The sequence below is a fragment of the Marmota marmota genome, unplaced genomic scaffold (genome assembly GCF_001458135.2).
Source record: "Marmota marmota marmota unplaced genomic scaffold, marMar, whole genome shotgun sequence".
NCBI lineage: Eukaryota > Metazoa > Chordata > Mammalia > Rodentia > Sciuridae > Marmota > Marmota marmota.
The window spans coordinates 33507211-33528865 of NW_025999982.1; the positions used below are offsets into that span (position 1 = coordinate 33507211).

The 21655-nt window shown below is 36.5% G+C and overlaps 1 protein-coding gene across 47 annotated transcripts in view; it reads left to right on the top strand.

Annotated features, from left to right (window-relative positions):
- The first annotated feature begins 6 nt into the window (after positions 1-6).
- The window catches only part of Rims1 (regulating synaptic membrane exocytosis 1), a 440790-nt gene continuing 419141 nt past the window's right edge, over positions 7-21655 (top strand). For 46 of the 47 annotated variants that reach the window (XM_048805631.1, XM_048805635.1, XM_048805636.1 and 43 more), the window contains exon 1: positions 7-308. In XM_048805631.1, the coding sequence (XP_048661588.1) occupies positions 145-308 (164 nt within the window). In that variant the 5' untranslated portion in view covers positions 7-144. The remainder of the gene's footprint in view (positions 309-21655) is intronic. The other variant, XM_048805645.1, reaches the window with a different exon arrangement.

The following is a 21655-nucleotide window of genomic DNA, read 5'->3' on the forward strand; positions in this document are numbered from 1 at the left end:
GCTGCCACTGCCGCTGCTCCTCCTCCTGCTGCCGCCGCCGGGAGGGCTCCGCTGTGAGGGGAAAGAAGGGGCGCAGCTGCTGGGCGTGAATCCCCGAAAGGTGAGAGCGAGAGAGCGAGCGGAGGGGGCGGGCAGGCCACGAAAATGTCCTCGACCCTGGGGCCCCGCGGTCCTCGCCCACCCACGGTGCCTCCCCCCATGCAAGAGCTGCCCGACCTGAGCCACCTGACCGAGGAAGAGAGGAACATTATCATGGCAGTGATGGACCGGCAGAAGGAAGAGGAGGAAAAAGAAGAAGCCATGCTCAAGTAAGCCACCCCCAGCCGCGCCATCCATCCCTCCGTGCCTCTGTGCCTCCATCCGTCCATTCACCACTCACTCACCCAGTCCTCTAGGCTGAGTGTGGGGGAGGGGCGGGCGAGGGTGCTGGGTGCTGGGCGGAGGTGTCAGTCTTGAGGCCAGGGGCCCTGGCTTGACCAGGGAAGAGGTTAGGGGGACCTGAGGAAGGGGAGAAAGCGACTAAGGCAGGAACCTAGGAGCTGGGAGAGAATGGCTTGGGACTGGTGCCCAGGAAGATTGGGTGAACAGGGGCCACCTGGGTAGTGGGATATGCAGAAGCTGAGAGGAACTGATCCCACCTAAGTGGAAGGGCCCTGGATTGGGAGCAGGTTAGGGGCCAGAGGATGAAGAAGGAAGGGGGTGGGGTGGGATGAAGAGGTGCTGAGGTGCTGAGGACAGCTCCTCTTCTCTTTTGGAGTTGTTTAGCAGGTCAGAGTTACCCCAGAAAAGGGTGCAGGTATTTATATAATAAAAATGCTTATTTTTAGTGTTCATTTTGCTACTCATTCATTTCACAGATCAAGGTTGGGTCTTGTTTTGGGCAGTTGCCATCTTTGGTAACCTGCTCCCCAGCTTCTCTTTAACCTTTTATTCATTCTACACAGACTACCTGTGTGAAGACAAATTTTCTTACCTATATATATTGCCATTGGCAACACTAAGTTTTCAATAATGCCAGAAGCTGTCAGGGACTCTGGCCTGAATAAAATAGAGATTCCCCACTACTGGTTTCCAAGAGACCTCTGGGGCCTGATAATTCCTGAAGGAAGCAGCCCAATAAGGGATTGAATATTTGTACATATCCTGCCTTCTTTAGAACCTGTGAACCCTTCAGGGGATCTCTGCCTGGTGCCCCATTTTCCTGGGGAGGTTTCTAGTGGTGCAGGAGTGTGTGACACTGTCTGCTGCTGCTGGCCTCAGACAAGGCTGCTTACAAGGTACTGGCATAGGGATTGGGCTTTCCTCGCTCCTTAGCATCACCCCTAGAGTGCAGCTGAAAGGGACTTAATGCTGCCTTCCCTTGGGAAGTCTGCATGCATTCGGGAAAGTTTTATATTCAGGGCTAGGGGAATTTAGAGACCCTGACTGGGACTGATTTTTTTGGTGTCCTCTGCTTAGCTAAAAGATGTATCTGGGGGCAGGCAATTTGACATGAAGAACCAAAGGGAACCTGTTGCATCTGGAGTTGTCTGATTGTAAAGAAGGGTAGGTAGGGAGCAGGGGTGTCACCCAGGCACAGTGTACACCCAGCTTGGCCTCTCTTCCAGCTCCTAGGATGTCTCTTAAAGAGAAGATGCTGCCAAGGATGCTGCTTCCCCTCTGTGCAGTAATGCCTCAAAGGAAAGGAATGGAGGGAGGCTGCATTCACAGATGGATGGGTCTCCAGCCAGTGCAACTGCCTCCTCGAGTGGGGAGGGATATATTGAAGGAGAGATGTGGGAGTCAGGCCACAGCAAAATAGTAGAAATCCAGTCATTCCTGCCCTTTCATTATAGACTCAGGAAAAAAAAAAAAAAAAAAGCTGTTAACTCAGAAGGCCGGAGCTGGCCTATTCTATAAAGAGCAGCAGGTTTCTGAATTCTCTGCTCCTTCTCATCCAAAAAACAAATACTTTAAGCCTGCTGGCTTGAGGGAGGCAGAGCCCTCATTAATCTGCTGCCTGTCCCTAGTGGAAGAATGATATCCCTGGTGCTGCAGGCTTCCCCTCTTCTGAGACTAGAAGTAATGGATGGTGTCTGATGGTGCTGCTGTCTGTCTGTCTGGTTGTCAGTCTGTCTGTCCTCACGGTTGCAGCCCCTGCCACCTGTTCCAGACACCTATTCTCTTGGTTAGGATTTACAGGTTTGCTGCTGTCCTTTTGGTTTTTGCTGCAGATAGCAAGTGGATGGAGGCCTCCAGCAGTTAGTGAAAATATGGGCTGCTGCTTGACAGAGTCCAGATAGGAAAGAGAAGGCACAGTACAAGTAGTGGCCATCACGCCTCTTCATTGGCTGTTTCAAGCATGGTGGAGAGCGGTGGGTTTTAAGTGGAAGTGGATGAGTTTTAAGACAAAATCTCAAATCTGCTTACTGCCTAAGGACAACAATTTTAAGATTGTTTGGGTTTATGTGGCCAGATAAAAATCAGGAACCCTGTTCAACTGCTTATGTTTAACCCATCTTTTTCACTGCTTTTTTCTGTGACTGTTTTCCACTTGCTTGCAAATAGTGTTCCTTTATTGCACGGATTCACATGATATCGCAGTATGTGATGCTGTTATACAACAGCCCTCTGTAATCCTGGACCTCTGCGTTAACTTTATCAATCAGCCTCCCCTGTTAATGCCTTGGCCTGTTGTGCAGTGGTGGATTGGGGAGTGTTTGGGAATCCTAGCTTGCTGTTATGTTTGTAATTAGTGGAACAGTGCTGTACTTTTTTTTCTCCCCCTAGGGGACACTTTATGTCTTAAAAATTGGAGATCATGAAGCTATTCAGATGACATGTATGAATAGGGACTTAATGGCACCTAGTCCTAGGTGGTGACCTTTCCTAAACTTTGCATTAAAATAAATTGGGAAAGGGGATGCTTTTCGCAGGAGTTTGAAATATTTTGTTAAATCAGAAAAAAAGTTTTTGTGGTAATATGTGGTCCATCATATCACACATCTGAGACTTTTCAGAGATTCTACAAAGCTAAAGTTCTGGTAACAGAACAATTAGGCTTAAAATTCACTTTGGGATTACTATAGAATGATCACTTTGAGCTACCCACTGTGAATGCCTACTATCTCTCCACTAGATATAAAAATAGTCTTTAATAGAATGAGAAAATCGGTGGGTAACCATGCCAAAACAACATTGCAAAATATCAATTAAAATATATTTGTATAGTTTCATTAGTCTTGATTATAAATTACTACTTGAATTCAGTTTTGATAATGTCATTAAATCTTCATAAAGAGAAAACCCAAGCTACTTTCACCTCAAGATTTTAGAGAAATTTTATAAGAAATCAAAAGTATTTACCATAAAAATAGATTTTTGGCAAAGTGCACTAATTTTTCCATAAAATTGGAAGTGACTGACTCCTGTAAATTATAGTTAATGATTGATTAATTATCTGTAAATTAGAGGTGTTTTCTTAATTGTAGTAGGCGTGTGTGTGTGTGTGTGTGTGTGTCCATCCATCCTGGGGACTTTTTGAAACCTAACTTCCTCAATGAATTCTTCTTCAAGTAACTCTCAGTAGACATCATAAGCCAGTACATTACATGGACTGAAAACTGCACTATCTGGGACCTAAATCAGAGAATACCTTATTAGATATAAAATCTTATTCCTTTTTTAATAATAACTTCAAACATAAAGGAGCTGCAGAATAGCAAGAGAAAAATAGAAGCATAGAATTAAAGTGATGGTTTGAAAATGAAAATTGAAAACCATGTTGGAACACTTCATAATAATAGCTAACATTATTTACCATCATTACTCTAAATTGTCATTTAACCTGATGCCAAATAGGTGAACTATGCTCAGTTAATATGTGTGTAAATATTTGGATTCTCACAATAACTTGTGCAAAAAGTAGTCAGGTATTAGAATTCTCAAATCTTTAATCTATCCTAAACTAATTTGCACACCAATGCACGACCAGACTAAAAACCAGACCTTTTAGTCCAAGACTAAATGTTTTGCCATATACTACACTATCTATCTATAAAGAGGACTCTTTTTGTATATCTTTTAAAAAATGAGCTTCTGGTCTTTCCTCAGTTTCAGAGAAGTGGTTTGATGAAAGATTAAGCTGATTCAGAAGACAAGCTTCTGATCAAAGTGGGGGCGGGATGGAGCTTCACTTACACTTGTTATTAGAACATTCCTATGGGTGGAGAGAGAGGGGATTTTCTCCAGTTTGAAGATAATAAAAAGCACCTTGGTGTACTCAGAATACCATTAACTTTGGCACCTTGCATTTTGGGGTTCTAGTTATTCTATTTACTATGTAAACATGGGTAAGACAATTATTGGAATTATATAAGGTTCTATTTTTCTTACAAATCCTGCAACCCATGGTGTGAGTTGATTTATTGAGAATATTGACTTTGAACATCTCCCTCTCATTTATTAAAGCTTCCTCCTTCATGGATAGGAGATAGAAAAAGAAGAATTCTTGTAACTTTAGCTTTCCTTCTTTTTCTCCCTCCAAAGTAGCATAACATTGTGCCCTGAAATGTATTTTTAAGGTCATTTGGAGACAACTTAATTAGCAATTGAGGAAAGAATGAAAAATAGACTAGGGTGACTAGAAAGTTTGGTGATAGAGTCCCCATGCATACAGGTATCATACTTTCATTGGCAAATTTCATATCACATATTCAGACATATTCAATCACATTTTCATGGCAGGGATGGGTGAGAAGAAAAAGGGAAAAGGCAAGTAGTGAAAAGGGGTGGGTAGAAGAGGAGCAGGTTTATAACTAATCCAAGATGATGTGTTAAGAAGGAAGTACTGGGGAGAAAACACTTTCACTTGGAGTTTTGGCTTCTTCACATGATCAGTTGAAGGGGTTAAACTTTAGGAAGTTGAATGCTGAACTCTACTGGCACTTTCCACTTTGAACAAAAACCTATCTCAGCAGATGTCCATGCCCACTGCTGAATTCCCAAAGGCTTAAAGAAAATGTAGAAAAGAGAAGCCTCAGAAATGAAAGATATGAGGAATTATCAAAGAGAACAAGAGACAAAAATGGAGAATAAGAGTAATTTAAGAGACTTAAGTTACTATTTAAGTAATTAGATTGCTAAGTTAGCAGTATACTCTGCAAACCAGTGTGAGCTATTTGTGCTACTGCCAAATTGAATAATAGAGACACAAAATCTTGGGTATGTTAGTTGCTCACTAGTTAAATAAGAAAAATGATTTGTGTAGGCCTATGTAATGAGCTTCGCAGAAATATATCAAATGTGACTTCCTGAACCATGTTATTCTTCTCCTACATCTATAATAAGTGTATGGATGAGGATGAGGTGCCATGGGTTATAAATCCATTGTGTTGCTTTCCATTTATCTTCATGGCAACTAGAGTAATAGAACTCCAAACCCATACACACTGATTCCATATCTTTATTTTTGTAAGTATTTTTAAAAAGTACACCAAGATGTGGATATTGTGCTTAGTTTCCCTCATCTTTGGGGGTAGGAGACTAAGATTGACTGTTTACGTTCTAGAATTTCAACATCAGGCATTTGGCTGGATTCTTTACAAAGTTTTACACTTTGTCTTCGGCTCTCTTCTTGATGAGAAATCCTGTCAGCCTGTCAGTATTTATTAGCTTTCTAATATTAGTGAAATCCCCAGAACTAGATAGGTACCTTCCTGATCCTTTGCTCATGGTATCCTGGAGTCCAGAGAACAAAGCTTTAAAGAAGCAAGATTAAAAACTTCCTGTGGACACTGTGATTTTCCCTGCTCTTCAGAGTGCCCCATCTGGGCTCTTGGGATCTGGACACAGTTGAGTCTCCAACCCTTTATGTGCCTTGGGCTTTCCTGATCTACTTGCTCTAATGTTCCCAGAGTTCCCTCGTACCTTGACATTTTCCACTTTTATCTACTATAAGGCTCTCTCTTCTCAGAGCTATTATTCTGAACTTTATTTATAATGTAGACTAGTTCTAACAAAGTATGATATGGTATTTAACTCAACAGTAAGATCGGGTATTAGAATTTCAGGTATCAAAACTGGGTCAGGTGTTGGGCTGTTTGGGTAGAATAAAGAGAAGGTCCACTGCCCGCAGCCTGCTATTGGCTTAGTTCTACCGTTTTAAAACTTCCATGTCAGAAAGGGATGTAAGTACTGGGCAATTAGATAGAAACCAGATTTGAATTTGATCTTAACATTATCACTTTTCATAGGAATGAACATTATCAAGTGAACCCATCCAAGCATCAATTTCTTTGTGTGTGAAGTGGAATTTATAATGCCTGCCTTTCTAAATTATAAATTTCTAAATTATAAAGTTTGAATATGGTAAAGTGGATACATCTTTAAACTTCAAATTACTGTACCCCAGAAAATACCATTATTATGTTTACTCTTTAAAACTATAGAAGAATCCCAAAATGTTTATTTATTTCCTTTAGTGTTTGAAGCACGGTGGGACTTGTGGAAATGAACTCTTGGAGAAGGAGCATCCACTTTATCATGAAAGCAATGCTGTGTGGCCAGCGTTGCAAGTATCTGTTTAAGAATATGATAAAGAATGAAAAATAAAATAAAATAATTGCAGGGCATGATCTAAAATTATTCTTACCCTCTTTATATTTTTTCTGCCTCATTAAATAGCTCATAAATGATTTTAGCACAAAAAGTAATGTAGGGGAAAATGATAAAGTTTCAAGTAGCTAAAAGAAAACCCTAATTCAAAAATGAGAGGAGAAATCAACTTAAGGTAATTTCCTCACCTTTTACTAGGGGGACAAAAACGTCAGATGACTTTAGTTTTACTGGATTCAATAAATTACTAATTTCAGACTTAGCTGAATATGGGACCATACATGTGCCAAGCAATAGTTTCTCTTTCAAGTTAGTTTACTGTTGAATGATGTAACAAATTAAATGTGTTTTAAGAATGTTTTAAGTTTCTGTACTGAATACCTTAGGTTTTCTCTCTATATCTTCTTATACTCTTATATTGGGTTGATGTACACTTAATTTAAGGTAGGTCAATTTTCTGTAGATGACAAAGGGAAACTAACTGAAGAATTGGCTTGGGATTTTTCTAGTTATGTTGCTATCTTGTGGAACTTCCTGTGCATATGAATGCCTATTTAAAAAAAATACTGGAGTTTGAAAAGAAGAATGACTTGTGTGTTACATTTGTCCTCATTTGTTTATATCAATTTCCTGCCTTACTATGGATGGTATTTTTTTCTCTCAGTTTTAAGTTTTAGCCTGGATGGCAAATTATATTGTCTTCCTCTTCATAGGTCTTTCTTCTCCTGCCCCAAATTATTCATTTAAAACCCCAGAAAATTAATTGATTGACAGCATTAAAATCTATCTTCTCAATAAGTAGTACAAGCAAGTTGTAGATATAGAATCTTGAAAATTATTTTTTGGTAAATAGAATGCTTTTGCTGAGAAAGAGGTGTTATCTTCTATGAATATCAGTGGGTGCTAATTTTTATGGCAGAACTGAATTTAAATTTTAAAATATTTTTCAAATAATAGTTATGAATTACAATCACATACAGGACTATGAAAATTCTCTATTGAGCCTTACAAAAGTGTAACCTACAATTAAAAGGAGCTGTCTTTAATGTGTGTGAATTAATTGAATTAATTGAATAGATTTTAGAATGTAACATTTTGATAATTTCTCTGCAGTTTAGATAGTAAGATAAGGTAATGTTATAGAAAATAATTTCATGCAATTTGTAAGTAATTAATGCATTTAATTAGAATTTAGCTATTTTCAAGAAGCGTAATGATGAAACAGATGTTTTTTAATGTATTATAGATGATAATACCTTGCTAGTGATTTACACATTATTTAGTATAATTTTTTTGTATTACCCATCATTAAATTAAGTAAGTATTGTCTGGATGATGTCATTATATTTACATAGGGCAGATATGTGACTTGAAAAACAAAATATCTTTACTGTCATATAAATGTCTTACACTGGTTATTTTCTTTTAGTGGTCTCTCCTGCATAATGTACATACTCACAAGTGGGAACTAGTAAACTAGTAGTTACTGATGAAATGTGCTTGATGCTTTTGCTAGATTTTAAAAAGTCTATTTGATTATTTCTCAACTTACATTTATGTACTTACAGCACTATTGATTGATATTTGAAGAGCATTCTTTTTTTTAAAGTCATTCCAGCAATTGTTAGCTCTTCTTCTTCTTTTTTAATACCTTTATTTTATTTATTTATTTTTATATGGTGCTGAGGATCGAACCCAGTGTCTCACACATGCTAGGCAAGGGCTGTACCACTGAGCTCCGACCCCAGCCCTTGAAGAGCATTCTTAATCTCAAGAATAGCAAGTTGTTTTCAAGTTGGAAGTTAGTTGTGCTCAAGGGATGTGTGCCACATTATGATTCTTGTTATTTACACAGCTTTTAACTAATGTAATAAGAAACTCTTTAAGAGTGGCTGGCTGTTTTTTGTTTGTTTTTTTTTGTTTGTTTGTTTGTTTGTTTGTTTTTTTCAATTTTATTTGGTTTACATTTTGGAAAAATTAGGCAGATTGAATTTTGAAGTATCCAAGGAATATATAAATCAATGTATTAGATTTCTTTAAATGTATGGTGGTATATATTCACATTGAGAAGTTCTCTTCAGATCAGAAAGATTGCTTAGTGTATTCGTAGAAAAGAGATGGAAAGAAAAGTAAAGTAACCAAATGGCTTTTCCCTTTATATTTCATGCAGCTTAGCAGACTTATCTTTCTTAGTTATCTCTGTATTGTAATATATTGGAGCTTAAGTCTTCTTTTCTAAAAAAAATGAATATATTTTCTATTCTGATATTTGAAATAAAAGGATATTGAAATGAGTGGTCTTTTTTATTTTGGATATTAAGATTTTGGTAAAAGCAAAATTTATAAATAGATCTGATTTGATATGATCATGATGAAAATTTTTATGAAAATATAATCGAAACATTTTAAGTACAGTAAAATATTCTTATAATGAGGACAGATATTTCAATTTATAGATATCTGTGTACCCTAGGCCAAATCTAGTCACCTGATATATAGCAACCTGACAAAAAAAAACTTGATGCTATTCTGAAAAAGATTCTATCGTCTAAGTATTGTTCCAGACATAGGTATTAGAAAGAGATTCCTTGGTATTTGGAGTTCCAAAGGCCTAAGTTACAGCAGTCATTATTGAATACAACTGTGATTGATAGGTACTCAGTCAGGTGGCTAGTCCTTCCATGAGGGCAGCATGTTAAAATGCTATAGGACACCCCCATCCCCACTGCCTGACACACACACAATAACCAAAAACTAACCAACCAACCAACCAACCAAGCAAAAGAACCCTCAGAATTCCAGAACACAAGAAACACATTGTTTACCTAGTAAGTAGTGCAAATTTTTAAAAATATAAGGTTTATTTTGGGAAAATACTAAATAGTAATATAAAACAGTACAAATCAAGTGGTGGCTATAATAGGGGCTGGAGGTAATTTTGAAGCTCCTCCTTGCCCTTCTTTGCATAATTCCATGTACTTCCAATTTGCCTTTAGTTTTTCTAGAGCTCCCTATCTTTGGCTCCTCTTGACTCTCAAATGTTGGCCTTCTCAGGTTCTACTCAGCCCTCTACACCTCCCATCTTAATGGCAGGTCCCAATAGATCTGAAACAGTGGCTTCAACCATGTCAGTGACTTCCAAATCATTAGAATTTTGGCAAATTCCGAGTGTATGTAACCCCTGTTAAATATCTCAACCTGGATGTCCTGTAAGCGCTTCATACTTACTATGGCCCATCATAAGTTTCTTGAGATTTTGTCTATACACAATGCTTTCTCTTTATTTTCTGTTTATGGATTACATCTCCTTGGTGAAATACCCTCTTCCAAAGTAAAGGTTCAGCTTCATGATCTGTATTCTGTTTATAGCATCCTTTCTCTGGTCCATGCATCCCTTCCTGACAAGTCTTATTGAGCTAGTTCTCTGGGTGTCAGTGCTTCCTCACACCTTGATCACTCTATTTATGGTTTTCTCTTTGTTGGAAATTTACTTTCAATCTAATTTTGACCTAGCCTTTCAAATGATCTCAAGTGATACCTCAACTGGCACATCTTTCCAGACTTCCCAAGAATGATTTTAATGTTTTTCTCCTTTGTGTGCATTTTTTCATAACCCTTTTCACTCAACCTTCCTCTTTCAGCACAGCACAAACTCCTGTGAGTAGAATTATTCTTTGTTGAATTCTTCATATATGCACAGTGCCTGGGATATAACAGGTGCCCAGTTTTTGAAACCGTATATGAATGAATGAATATATTCAAAAGACGTGAACTGGAGGAGTCACCTAAGGCTGCTAAGGATGTGAGTGGGAGGATGGTGTAGGATGGTTTTTCTAACCAGGGAATTCAGTCAGCAAATTCTGAAAGCAAAGAATGAGCTGATTGCTTTTGGCTATTGAAAGAAATGATTTGACCAGAATTTATGAGGAAATAAATATTGGATATTGGACATTACAAGGTAAAATAAAAATATAATTTTCTGATGGTCTGTTGTGTTCTTGATTTATCATTCATGGCTTTTTGAAAGACAGCTTTCTTAAGGTGTTTGAATATCAGTGTAAGAGGATGTAAACAGTATTTTTAAAAACGAAATCCTCTAGAAAGATATACAGAATGGAAATATCTTAATTAAAACATCACTAATTCCAGTAATTATTTAAGCATATATTTTCAGATTTGATATTTAGAATTAGATCAGATGCTCATGACCATAAAGTATTGATTGTATTGATTATATTTTTAGTTACAAAGTACACCTCAGTTAAATCACCCTCTAGACTTGAACTCACTGAAAGCAGGTGTCTAATATTAAAAATCTTTGTATTTCCATTGCCTTGGCCTGTGGCCAGTATATAGTAGGATCTCAGTAGGTGCTTGTTGAACTAAATTGCATAGTCTGCATACCCTGCAAACAAAACTGCTGATCTTTGCATTCCAGAAGCTGGACTCTGTTGAGATTGGGATAGGCACTTAGTGACTGTCTAGTCCAGAGTGAGCAAATACTCACATTTCTACACCAAGAGCTGCATTGCTAATGCGTATTGGTTACCTCAGAACCTTCCTGAACATAGTGCTCTAGGCCATCAGTTGGTAAGATTTGGCAATCAAAATAGTAACCTATTAACGATTGAAGATTCATTCCAACTTCAAGAAGAGAATACTGAGGTCTCTTGCCTCTTTGAGGATTTCATTATTAATTAGTGAGAGAGCTGAAGATGAGACTCCCTGCAGGTCTTCTATGTCCTTAACCAGTGTTTTTTTTTTTTTTCCACTGTCCCTCTCTCTCCACATGGTTCCATTTTAACTACCAATAATTTTGAACAATTCATTTTTTTTCAATTCTTTTATTTACTTGCTCTTTATTCTATTATAGAAAACTCCAAGGGAACTTCTAATTACTTTGTTGATTTTGAATTTGGTTATATTGAGTATTATTCAAAACAGGTGGATCATTGCCAAGGATTAAGAAATATTTTAAAGGTCTCCTTTGCAATGATATTTGTTGCAGTTATATTTAAATTGTATCAATATTGCTGAATTGTGATCATTTTATTTTTAATTTTTAATACTTCTCCGAAAGATACATTTTCAATATACAGTAATTTATCTATGATTCCAAAAAGCTTTTCCTACTATGCTTTTGAATTATGTATATATGAAAATAATGTTTTGCTTTTTTACTTAGAAAAGTCAGTTGGTTTTGTTCATTGTAGAAAGAAGTGCTTTCCTTGGTTCTTCCTGATTTGAAAGTCTAACTAGACTGTTGATGAGTAGTTAAAGGAAAAATTCATTGGCATGGAAGAGAATGATTACTTACATCTATATACCTGAACTTACTCAACTGTGTTTCACATATATCCCATCTTACCTGTGCACTGCCCATGATATTCCACACCCACATACCCGAAGACTTAAAAAGTTGTTACTATAAGGTATTTTTGTAGGGAGGGTAATTTTATATTATTTACAGAATTTTCATGATGTAGAGATGCCTCAAATTACCCTTTATACTCACAGCCCTTGTCTTAGTGTAATTCTGGAAGAAAGTTCTACCCTGGGGGATGGCTAATTTAACTAGTAAAGAACACTATCTAAGGCCAGATGACTAGCCAATACCTGAGATTTCTTTTTCATGTTTTAAAAGAGAGGCCTATTAGAGGATCAAAGAAAATGAATGATTCCCCATTCATTTGTTCTTGAAACAAAAGTGGACTGAATACTTATAGCATGTTAGGCATTGTGTCAGAATAGAACCATCTGCTCTTTGCCTTTTGTAGGATGAGAATATGTTATTTCAAAAGGCATGTATGTGAAGTTAAAATCTATAATGAATGCAGGACAGGGAAACATTTGATATTTTGATTATATAATATAAAACCAGAATTCTGACCAAGAACTGATTGTCCAGGAGTAGTTCCTATGGAAATGATAGTGAGGACTGGGCTAGGATCTGAGGATGAGTAGAGGTTAAGTAGGAATATCAGGAACGAAATACCTGCTAGGCAGAAAGTGCCTTCCAGGCTGCTGATGGGAGGAAGATGGGAGAGTCTGAAGATCTGCATGGAAGCCAGTGTTGTGGAAGAGAGCAGTTAGGAGAAAGCCAGGTTACTTGAAGTCGAGAGAATTTTAGAGAGGTAGGCAGTAGCCAGGGAATGTGCGGTCTTCTAGGTCATGCTATACAGTTACATTGTTATCCAAAGACTCAAAAGGTTTTGAGGAGATGTATGATATAATCCTATTAGTATTTTAAAAAGATCACTCTGCTGCCATATCAAGAACAGATTGGGTGAAAGTTGTGGACCTGTATGTTTATGAATTAACTGGGAGGCTATTGCAGAAGGCCAAGTGAGAGGTGTTAGAAATAAGGACTTGAGTTTTGATGGGGAAATGTTAGGATTTCATAGAGACTTCTGAAGCAGAAGTCACAGGGTTTTGTTTTTGTTTTCATGAATTGATTTTGGGTTGACTTCTGACAGGTACCACCAGCTTTTGGAAGTATCCAGAGGGATAGAAGGGAGAGCCTACTCAAGGGGGTATGGGTTAGGAAGTAGAGAAAATGGAGGGGAAATATTAATTTATGAATCACCTGTTCAAGGCTATGCACCTGTAGGTGAGAAGAAGGGATTTAATTTGGAGAAGGGAAAGACATAGAAATAAGCCTTAAGGAAAATCGATTGTCAGAAGTTGAAAGAGGACAATGATCCTGTTTGAAGACATTAATGAAGAAATGACGGGAGTTAAATGAATAACCAGCAAAGCACTGTTTCACTAAGTGAAAGGAAGATAGGGAACACCCAGTAGGATATCCAAAATGAAAACCTTTGGAAACATTAAATGCTGGTGAAGATGATGAGCAGTTAGAATTCTTATGCAAGGTGGGAATGTAATATGGTACATTCACTTTAGAAAACTATTTGTATGACTGATTATACAAATAGAAAATAGAGCTCCAGGTTACACAGCATGTGCAATAAATGTTCCCTGGAACTGGGAAATGAACAAACTTGACTATTATTACAACCAGATGCTATAAGGCAGATGATAAAAATGTTTTCCTAATGTAAAATCTTACTAATAGTAATAGTAATTATTTTGGGATGCAGAGAGGCGAATACCTGAGTGTAGATTTCAAGCAGGTCTGGGTCTGAATCCAGGGCTCTACCACTTATTGGTGATCTTGATTGAAGTCATTTAACTCCTCCCCTTTGTCTTATCTGTCTTATCTGTAAAATGGGTGGGAAAAGTAAAGGAGGTAACAATAACTATGTAATGTACATGACACTGCTTCTCATACTTAGGCAGCATTAACAGATTTTGGCTATAATAATGAATAATTTTCAATAGTTTGAATTTAAATAGTACCATGCACCCAGTATTCACATCTCTTTGAATATAAAAAGAGGTGCATCTACGCTGTGTGAGCCCTGTTTGAGCTCAAAAGTATGGTACTTGCTGTGTTGATACTATATAAAGGAATTTTGAATCACAATTGGAGCTCAGTTCCTACATTGTGCTAAGCCAGAATACTCTTATTCATTGTACCGATTTTAGCACAATGCAGTTACCTGAGCTTTGGGAACACGCAGAAGAAGTCAGGTGCTTTCTGTTGAACTATGGAAATAAACCTTATTTTAGCAGCATATTGAATAGATTTACCCTACATTATGCTTACAGATTTAATCCATTACATTTGTTGTTCTACTAAAGGAAACATTTTGGTTTACCTCTTCAGTTTATGATCTTGGATGAATGCATGAGAATTAACATACTTAATTCATATGATCTATATTCAGTGGAAAAGAATATTTTATCTTGATTTTATAACATGAAGGGATACCTCCAACTGAGAATATCCAAATTCTTTTTATGGGAATGCCTTATTTAAAAAAAAAATTAGATTTTTCCATCTACATTAAATCAGTGACATTCCCCAGTACTATTCATATAGTAAATACTGAATGAAATGTAAAGAAAATTCTCTTCAAAAATTTTGTTTCAATATGAATCTAATGTGGACTTACTTTATGCCAGGGATCAATTAATGTTATGATGATATTTTCACACAAAATTCGGAGCAATGAAGATGATTTTCCAATATTTTAAAAGTATATATACATCACAACTATGAACCTTTGCAGAGATCAAACATGATAAAAATACTAAAAAATAACTATAAGTATATTGAAAACATCTAACCATCACCACCAAACTCTAGCTTGTAGCATTTATACTGTCATAACACAGACACTCTCTTTTTTCTCTCTGCTTTTAACTCATGAGAAAATCAAGTATTTATAATAAAGACATCTGTTGTCTTTGTGAAACTCTGGTAATTAAAATATATTTCCCAGGCTATTTTTTTCAAAAAATTCTAAATGATAAAATTCCTTCTAGAATTTTTTAAATACTCAGGGCAGTGACTTATAAGGATCAATGTAACTCTGAGAATTCAGTCTTGTGTGTGTGTGTGTGTGTGTGTTTTTCCCCTTCAACTATGTAATTAAGATACTGACCTATTTGCCTTTCTCCTAGCAGGCATTGCTAAGTTTCTTCACACCATGTGATTGGTAAGAGGACCTGGTGATAAGAAGGACAGCAGTATTTCCCATTCACCCTTTTGGACTCTTCATTCAGTTGAGACTGCTGTCCCCTGCAATCCCTTCCCCTCAACCAAACAGGGCACTCTTTGGCTTTTAGTTTCTGTTTTTATTTCTTTGGGGAAGAATTAATGGGTACTTTGGGCAGATTTAGGCATTTTATCTTCTTTTTTCCTTTCTTTGCTCTCTATTTTTCCTCATTACAGGAGACAGAAATATGAGAGGCTCAGTGGGGGATTTTCCCAGAAGAGAGAAATGGAGTATCCATTGCTCTATAATGCCTGTCATTTCCAGAGAGGAGTGATTTTTCTCATTTGAACCTTGGACTCTTCCTGGCTGAGAAAATCCAGCTCTTTGTGCTATCCACCTCAGGGCTGCTGGAGGGGAGGACTTCTGGAAGTGCAGTTCAGAGAGGAGTGGGCATTATTTAATGCCATCTTCTCCTCTGGACTTCCCCTTCTAGAAGAGTCAGCTTCTCAGGGAGCCACTTTATATGTGTAGCTGCATATAGGTATTTAATATACAAGGGAGCTCTGAGGGGTTAGAGGTAAAACAGAAACTGTGGGTGAGGCAGAAGAGCAAATTTAGAAAGGATGAGGGTGCTGCATTGGCTTCACAGTCCTGGATAAGGCTTGAGCACTCCCTATTATTTTCCCTTCAGCATGAAGTTACAATATGTTTTGTTCAAGCTTAAATGAACCTTTTCATCTGGTAATTAACATTTTTACAGTGTTTCTCCTACCACCATATATTTTTGTTTAGAAAATTAAGACCCAGAGTGAAAGTCAGATGAGTAAGATGTTTGTTTTTGCAAAGAGTATGTATTTAAACCCTAAGAGATGATTAATGGGTAAACTGAGAAAGTTAGAAACTAATTTCAACTTCCTTGACTTCCCCTATAGCAATATTTTGATCTTACTGTTTTTATAGTTTATTTCATACTTACATTTATTTGAATATGTTTCAGAAATTGTCTTTTACTAAGAATAGGTGATAGCACCACTGAGTACATTTGGTGGCTTACTTCTCATATCGTGCATTTTGGCAAACGTGGAGAGTTGACTCTGTATTTATGAAATCTGCGAAGTAAGCTAACATCCACATTACAAGTTTGCTGAGGAATTCCTGAATTCTAGTCCTAATTCCATTTTCTCTCATCTAACCCTCTAGGGTCTCTGGGTTTTCAGGAATGTTTCATTTATTTTAATTAATTAATTGCTTAATTAAAATAATGCCTTTGCTCTGGCTTGCATCAGGAAATACAGGGGTGCACTAAAATTAACAACAATTATGCAACTCTGTGAGTTATTGCTTGAGCTTATTACACTTTCAGGAAGCTCTGTTTTTTATGTACATGTCAGAGCTAGTTTTTAATTTATCTGAAGTGGTTTGTAATTATTGGTAATGCTGATAATAAAATTTATACTGTTTGAATCAGAAAACATTAGGGCAGATGTAGCTTTTGATTAAATGCAATTTGGACTGTAAAATGTACTTTCTGGCCCTCCCTGTATTGTTGATATTATGCTTTCTGCCCTCTCATCCTAGAACACAGCAGCAGGCTAGGGGAGGAGACAGCCCATTGCTTTCATGTCTCTGATGAGGTGCTATAAGCTGAATGGTCAGAAGACTTCAGCAGAGTGTCTACTTCTCTAAAAGGCAGCAGGGGAGAGTTAATGTAGCCACAGGGTAGAACTTTCCAGGAGTAGGGCTATCTGGAAGGCTGTGAAAATGAGAGAGAGGGCGGGGGTAGATTGATTGACTTCTAGGTACACACTCTCCCCCTGGTCAGGAGAAATTAAAAATAACTGCCCATTGAACAGAATGTTAGAGAAGTTGGCTGTACAGGGCTTAAGGGGATTTAACATTCAATATTTTTTAAATACTTTTTTTTTTTTTTTTTGGAAAGAAGGTGAACACAGTGGTTTCAGAGGTTTCATTTGTCTGACTCTGGAAGCTTTGGAATGCAATAAAATATTGTGCCTTTTGGACTGGACATATTTTAGTCAATATGCTGGCTCTGGGATCCCTGGGCTGACCACAGGGTCTGGCACAGTCAATGGTGGCCAGTTGGTGCACAATGTCCTCTCTATGAATACACACTGGGCCACATTATGCTTACCAATCTCATGGAATGTTATGATTTTATAATTGGGCCATGAAGTCTTATACTCTATATTGATAACTCACAATTACCAATGATATGCATCTTTCCTATGGTTTAGATGTTTTAAAAAAGCAGTTTTAAGATTGTGAAGTGAAAGATCTCTATTGATTAGGGCCTTATTTCAAAATTCAACTGAATGCTTACTGTTGCTACCATAAAGTATTGCCCAAATTTTATGACTTGAACCTCTTCTTTTCTGCTCATTGTCTTGGTTTATCAAAGTATTTGCTCCCTTCACTGTGTTCTGTGTCCTTTTTAATTCATCTTTTTAGAAATAGAGCATATATGATTTTGGTGACATGCAGCACATGTGTAGTGTTGTTTTTTAAGTGCCTTTGCATGTATACTCTGTGCCTTTGGTAGGGTGCAAACACAAAGAACAAAGAAGCCAGTTGGAATTATTTCAACATGAATTTGAATTTTCTAGAGATGGTGTATAAGAGATGCTTTCCAGTAGTTTGAGAATTTGTCCTAAGCCAAAGGTTAATTTGTTTTTTACTATCTTTTGGAAGAGTAAACAGCAAAAAGCTAGCAGCTGCAGCCGATGAGATGAGAGTCATCAGTCTTGCTCAAGGAAGGAGAGGGGGTTTGAAGGTGATACAGGGAGACCAGGATGAGAATTCTCCACCAAAAAATCTGCCAGGTGGAAGCTATAGAAGAGTCAATTTTAATTTGATCAGAAGTTTCTAAATGCAGGACAGAAGAGAAGGTGAAATCTGAGTGTTGTTGAAATTACCTTTGAAAGTTCCTTTGGAAGAAAAAGTGTTAAAAGCAAACACCATCTCTCAGTTATGTCAGCACCAGATTATGTAGTTAGTTTGTGGGATTTTTTTTTTTTTTAAGTATGTGTCACTGAATTCATTGAATAATGAATTATTCTCTAAACTTGGAAAGTTCTTCTGTGGATAAGAGCCACACAGAAACTGCCTTTGGTGGAAGATTCTGATGTTCATTTGGTGTAAATATTCATAGAGAGAACTGACATGGTGAATAGACTCATGCCCACTCTTTAAAAACAGTGTTTTTATCTCTTTATCAAATATGGTTAAATTCTCACAAGGAAAAGCCTACATAATGTAAATGCACTATCTTTGTGGTCAGCTGCAACACAAAGGAAAGAAGCTTCCCCTAATTCCCTACACTCTTCCTGTTCTTGGTGGATTTAGCATTGCAAGTTTAAAAAAAAAGAATCATTATTAAATATTTCCATCTTCTAGATGGATCATCTCTATGGAAATGGGCTAAACTTTTTCTCACAGGATCACACTAACCACACCTTTGAAACATGCAAAACTTTTCCAATCTTTGCTTTTTTAACACACATCAGTCTAAAGTGAAGTATTAAAGGATATTTCTTTGTCAAAAATTTTGTTGGTGCTTGCAAAGTGTAAGACACTGTCTTGCCTGGTGGGTCAGTATTTAGCAAGGTATGTGTATTTCACGTCCTTGTGAGATTCCCATTTGAATTTGGCCTGTTTCTCCTACCTTTCATATCTCTTAAATTTGACCTCACTATCGCTGTATCTCCTTTTAAGACCTCCTGGTGCTCCTTTCAATGGTGGTCCAAATGAAAGGAAGAAATTCCCTCCCCTCACCAATGGCAGAACTCTTCAGTCAGTTGCAGAGAGAAGGAGACCCTATGTTCTAAAAATTTTAGCATTCCCCATAAATATAAAATTGTTATTAAATTTATAGGTTCATATGCTGAAAGTAGTCATTTGAGTCAAGAATAAAATTTGGAATTAGTTTATAGAGGAAATTTGAAGATGAAGAAGTAGGTTTAAAATCTGGAACTCAATGTTGCCATTTCTGTATAAATTTGCATCAGAAGGGAATAAAAGATGTGTTTTAAAGTGGCAGGGATAGTTCTGTCATTCTAGGTAATCCATTTTTCAGTTAGTCATATATAAGTTTTATCATTGAAGCGTTCGAATTAAATCTCTGATATTCAAATTAATTATTTACTGTTCACCATCCTTTCCTTCACAAGGTTCTCTGTTTTTCACTTTGTTATGTCTTCAATAAAGCAAACATAAAATACTGATAATGTAAAATATTAGAATGGAAGTGTTCTACTTTGTTATTGATGGTGTTTATCATAATTCATATTATAATATTTTTGTTTATTTGTAGTCTTATGCCATTAATGACTCTTCTTTTGTATGCTACATATTTATTTAAAATTTCATAATATTATTCCCAAGGGTGGTTCCATAATCTTCTCAAAGCAGTAACTTTTTTTCAATGTCCAAGAACCTTGTTCATGGTAAAGAGGGTGCTCAAGAGGTCCTGATGAAACATTTGGCAAATATTAGACCTTAGAAATGAACACAAACTTAAATATTCAATTTAATTGAACAAATATTTATTGAGTAATTATTCTGTGTCAGGTACTGAATCATATTGCCCAACATAAAAATCTGTTAGCAGAATAAATAGAATTTTTAAAGAGAAAAGTATTTGCTGTCAACTGTAAACCTAGTGAAAGCTAAAAGGAGAAAGCTGATGTTTCAGTATTATTTTGCAAACAGAAGAAGACAAATACCTTTATTTCAAATTTCTAGGTAAAAACAATATGAAAAATGGACTTTATGTAAATTTCTTAAATGTCACACACAACCTTTGTTCTTGAATGACTGCAATCAGATATGGTTTAAGATTTCTAAAGGAAATGGACTCAGATTCAATTTTTCTTTCTTCAATCCAAAGTTCCTTTAATCCATTTATTGAGTTTGCTGTGTGCTAATGCCTGAATATTTAGCCCATAGTCTCTGAACTCTGTTGCCTAGTTTTATTAAAAACAAAAAAATTTATTTTAGTTACTTGAAATAGGTGAAATGTTTTATGTCATTTAAAAAATTAGTAATATAATTTCATATTACAAAATGTTTTAAAGAAGGGTCTTAAAATATAAAGTTCCAGGGAGATATATTTGACTCACTAATCCATAGACAAGTGGACAAATTGATAGGGACATAATGGGAGACGTCTGAAGGGGGGTGGTTAGTTGGTAGACCACTAATTATATTTTGACAAACATTAAATGATTTATGGAGACCATATTGTTTGGGGGAAACAGTTTACCTTTTTATAAGTTTTGTAATCTACTTAAATGTGCTTAAAGAGTATACTCCCTACCACCTCCCCTCTCTTTCCTCATCTATACTGGGATTTTCATAATGTAACACCCTTAAACAGAGAACAATTGCATCTAATCCTATTTAAAATGGTTGCTAAGGGACTATTCATAGGAGCTTAGAAATGACTCAAGATCTCCTTTATGAGGTAAAGGAGAAAAAGTAAAGAAAGGAACCTTTAGAGGAAGGATTTTGACAGGTGGGCTTGTGTTATATGGTTTCTGGTATTTAGGACACAGGAGTCATTTCTCAGTCTGTGATCCTCTGGGAGTTCCACTGAGCCTTGAACCTAATACCAGCCTGCTGCTGTCTTGGACCCCTGAGGACTGACAATGGGGAACAGGCTTACACAGATGGGTTGGGGTGAGAGGGATGCATTCCTTTTGTATAACTCAGGTGTGGTAGAGGGGAACCTTATGATAGTTGAAGAGTTGACCCATAACTATACTAAGCCCTTAACAAAAGTTGCTGGCTAGTGGACTTACTATACTCAGTTCTTTGCTGCCCATATCAGGAAGCACAGTGGCTTTCACACAATACCCTGAATGTTTGACTTCTTCTCTTCCTATTTTGGGATGAATGTCCAATACATATTTTTCACTTCATCTATGAGAGAAACTTTTATATTACTTTCAACTAGGAAAATACAAATCCTAGGGCATACCATATACCAGGTAGATTATGTTTCTATAAACAGTATTTTTAAAAAAATTTCACCAGTTGCAAATATTCAGATGCTTATTAGGAGTTATTCTGAATACCAAACCAGATACTTCTTCTGAAAACACAAGGTTAGAGATCTCTTTGTCCACAAAAAACTTAAAAATGGATACAATGGCTATTTAAAATCAAAATCTAACCAGAGATTTCAGAATAGACATCATAGTGAGAAATTTCTAACTTCACATAAAAATGTTAGGATAAATTAGTTTTCAAAACTAAAGGTGCAACAAAGGTGAGATTAATCAAATTTCATAACAAAGGTGTCAAATTGATATTGCATGTTTTTATTTAGAGTAATTTAGGTATTTTAGAATTTGTATTTAAAATGATTTTTATATGTTTCCATTCTAATTCTAATATTTGATTATAAATGCACTGTATAAAACTACCAAAATTGTTCTAGTCTCCATCTAGGGTTGTCAAAGAACTTTGTAATT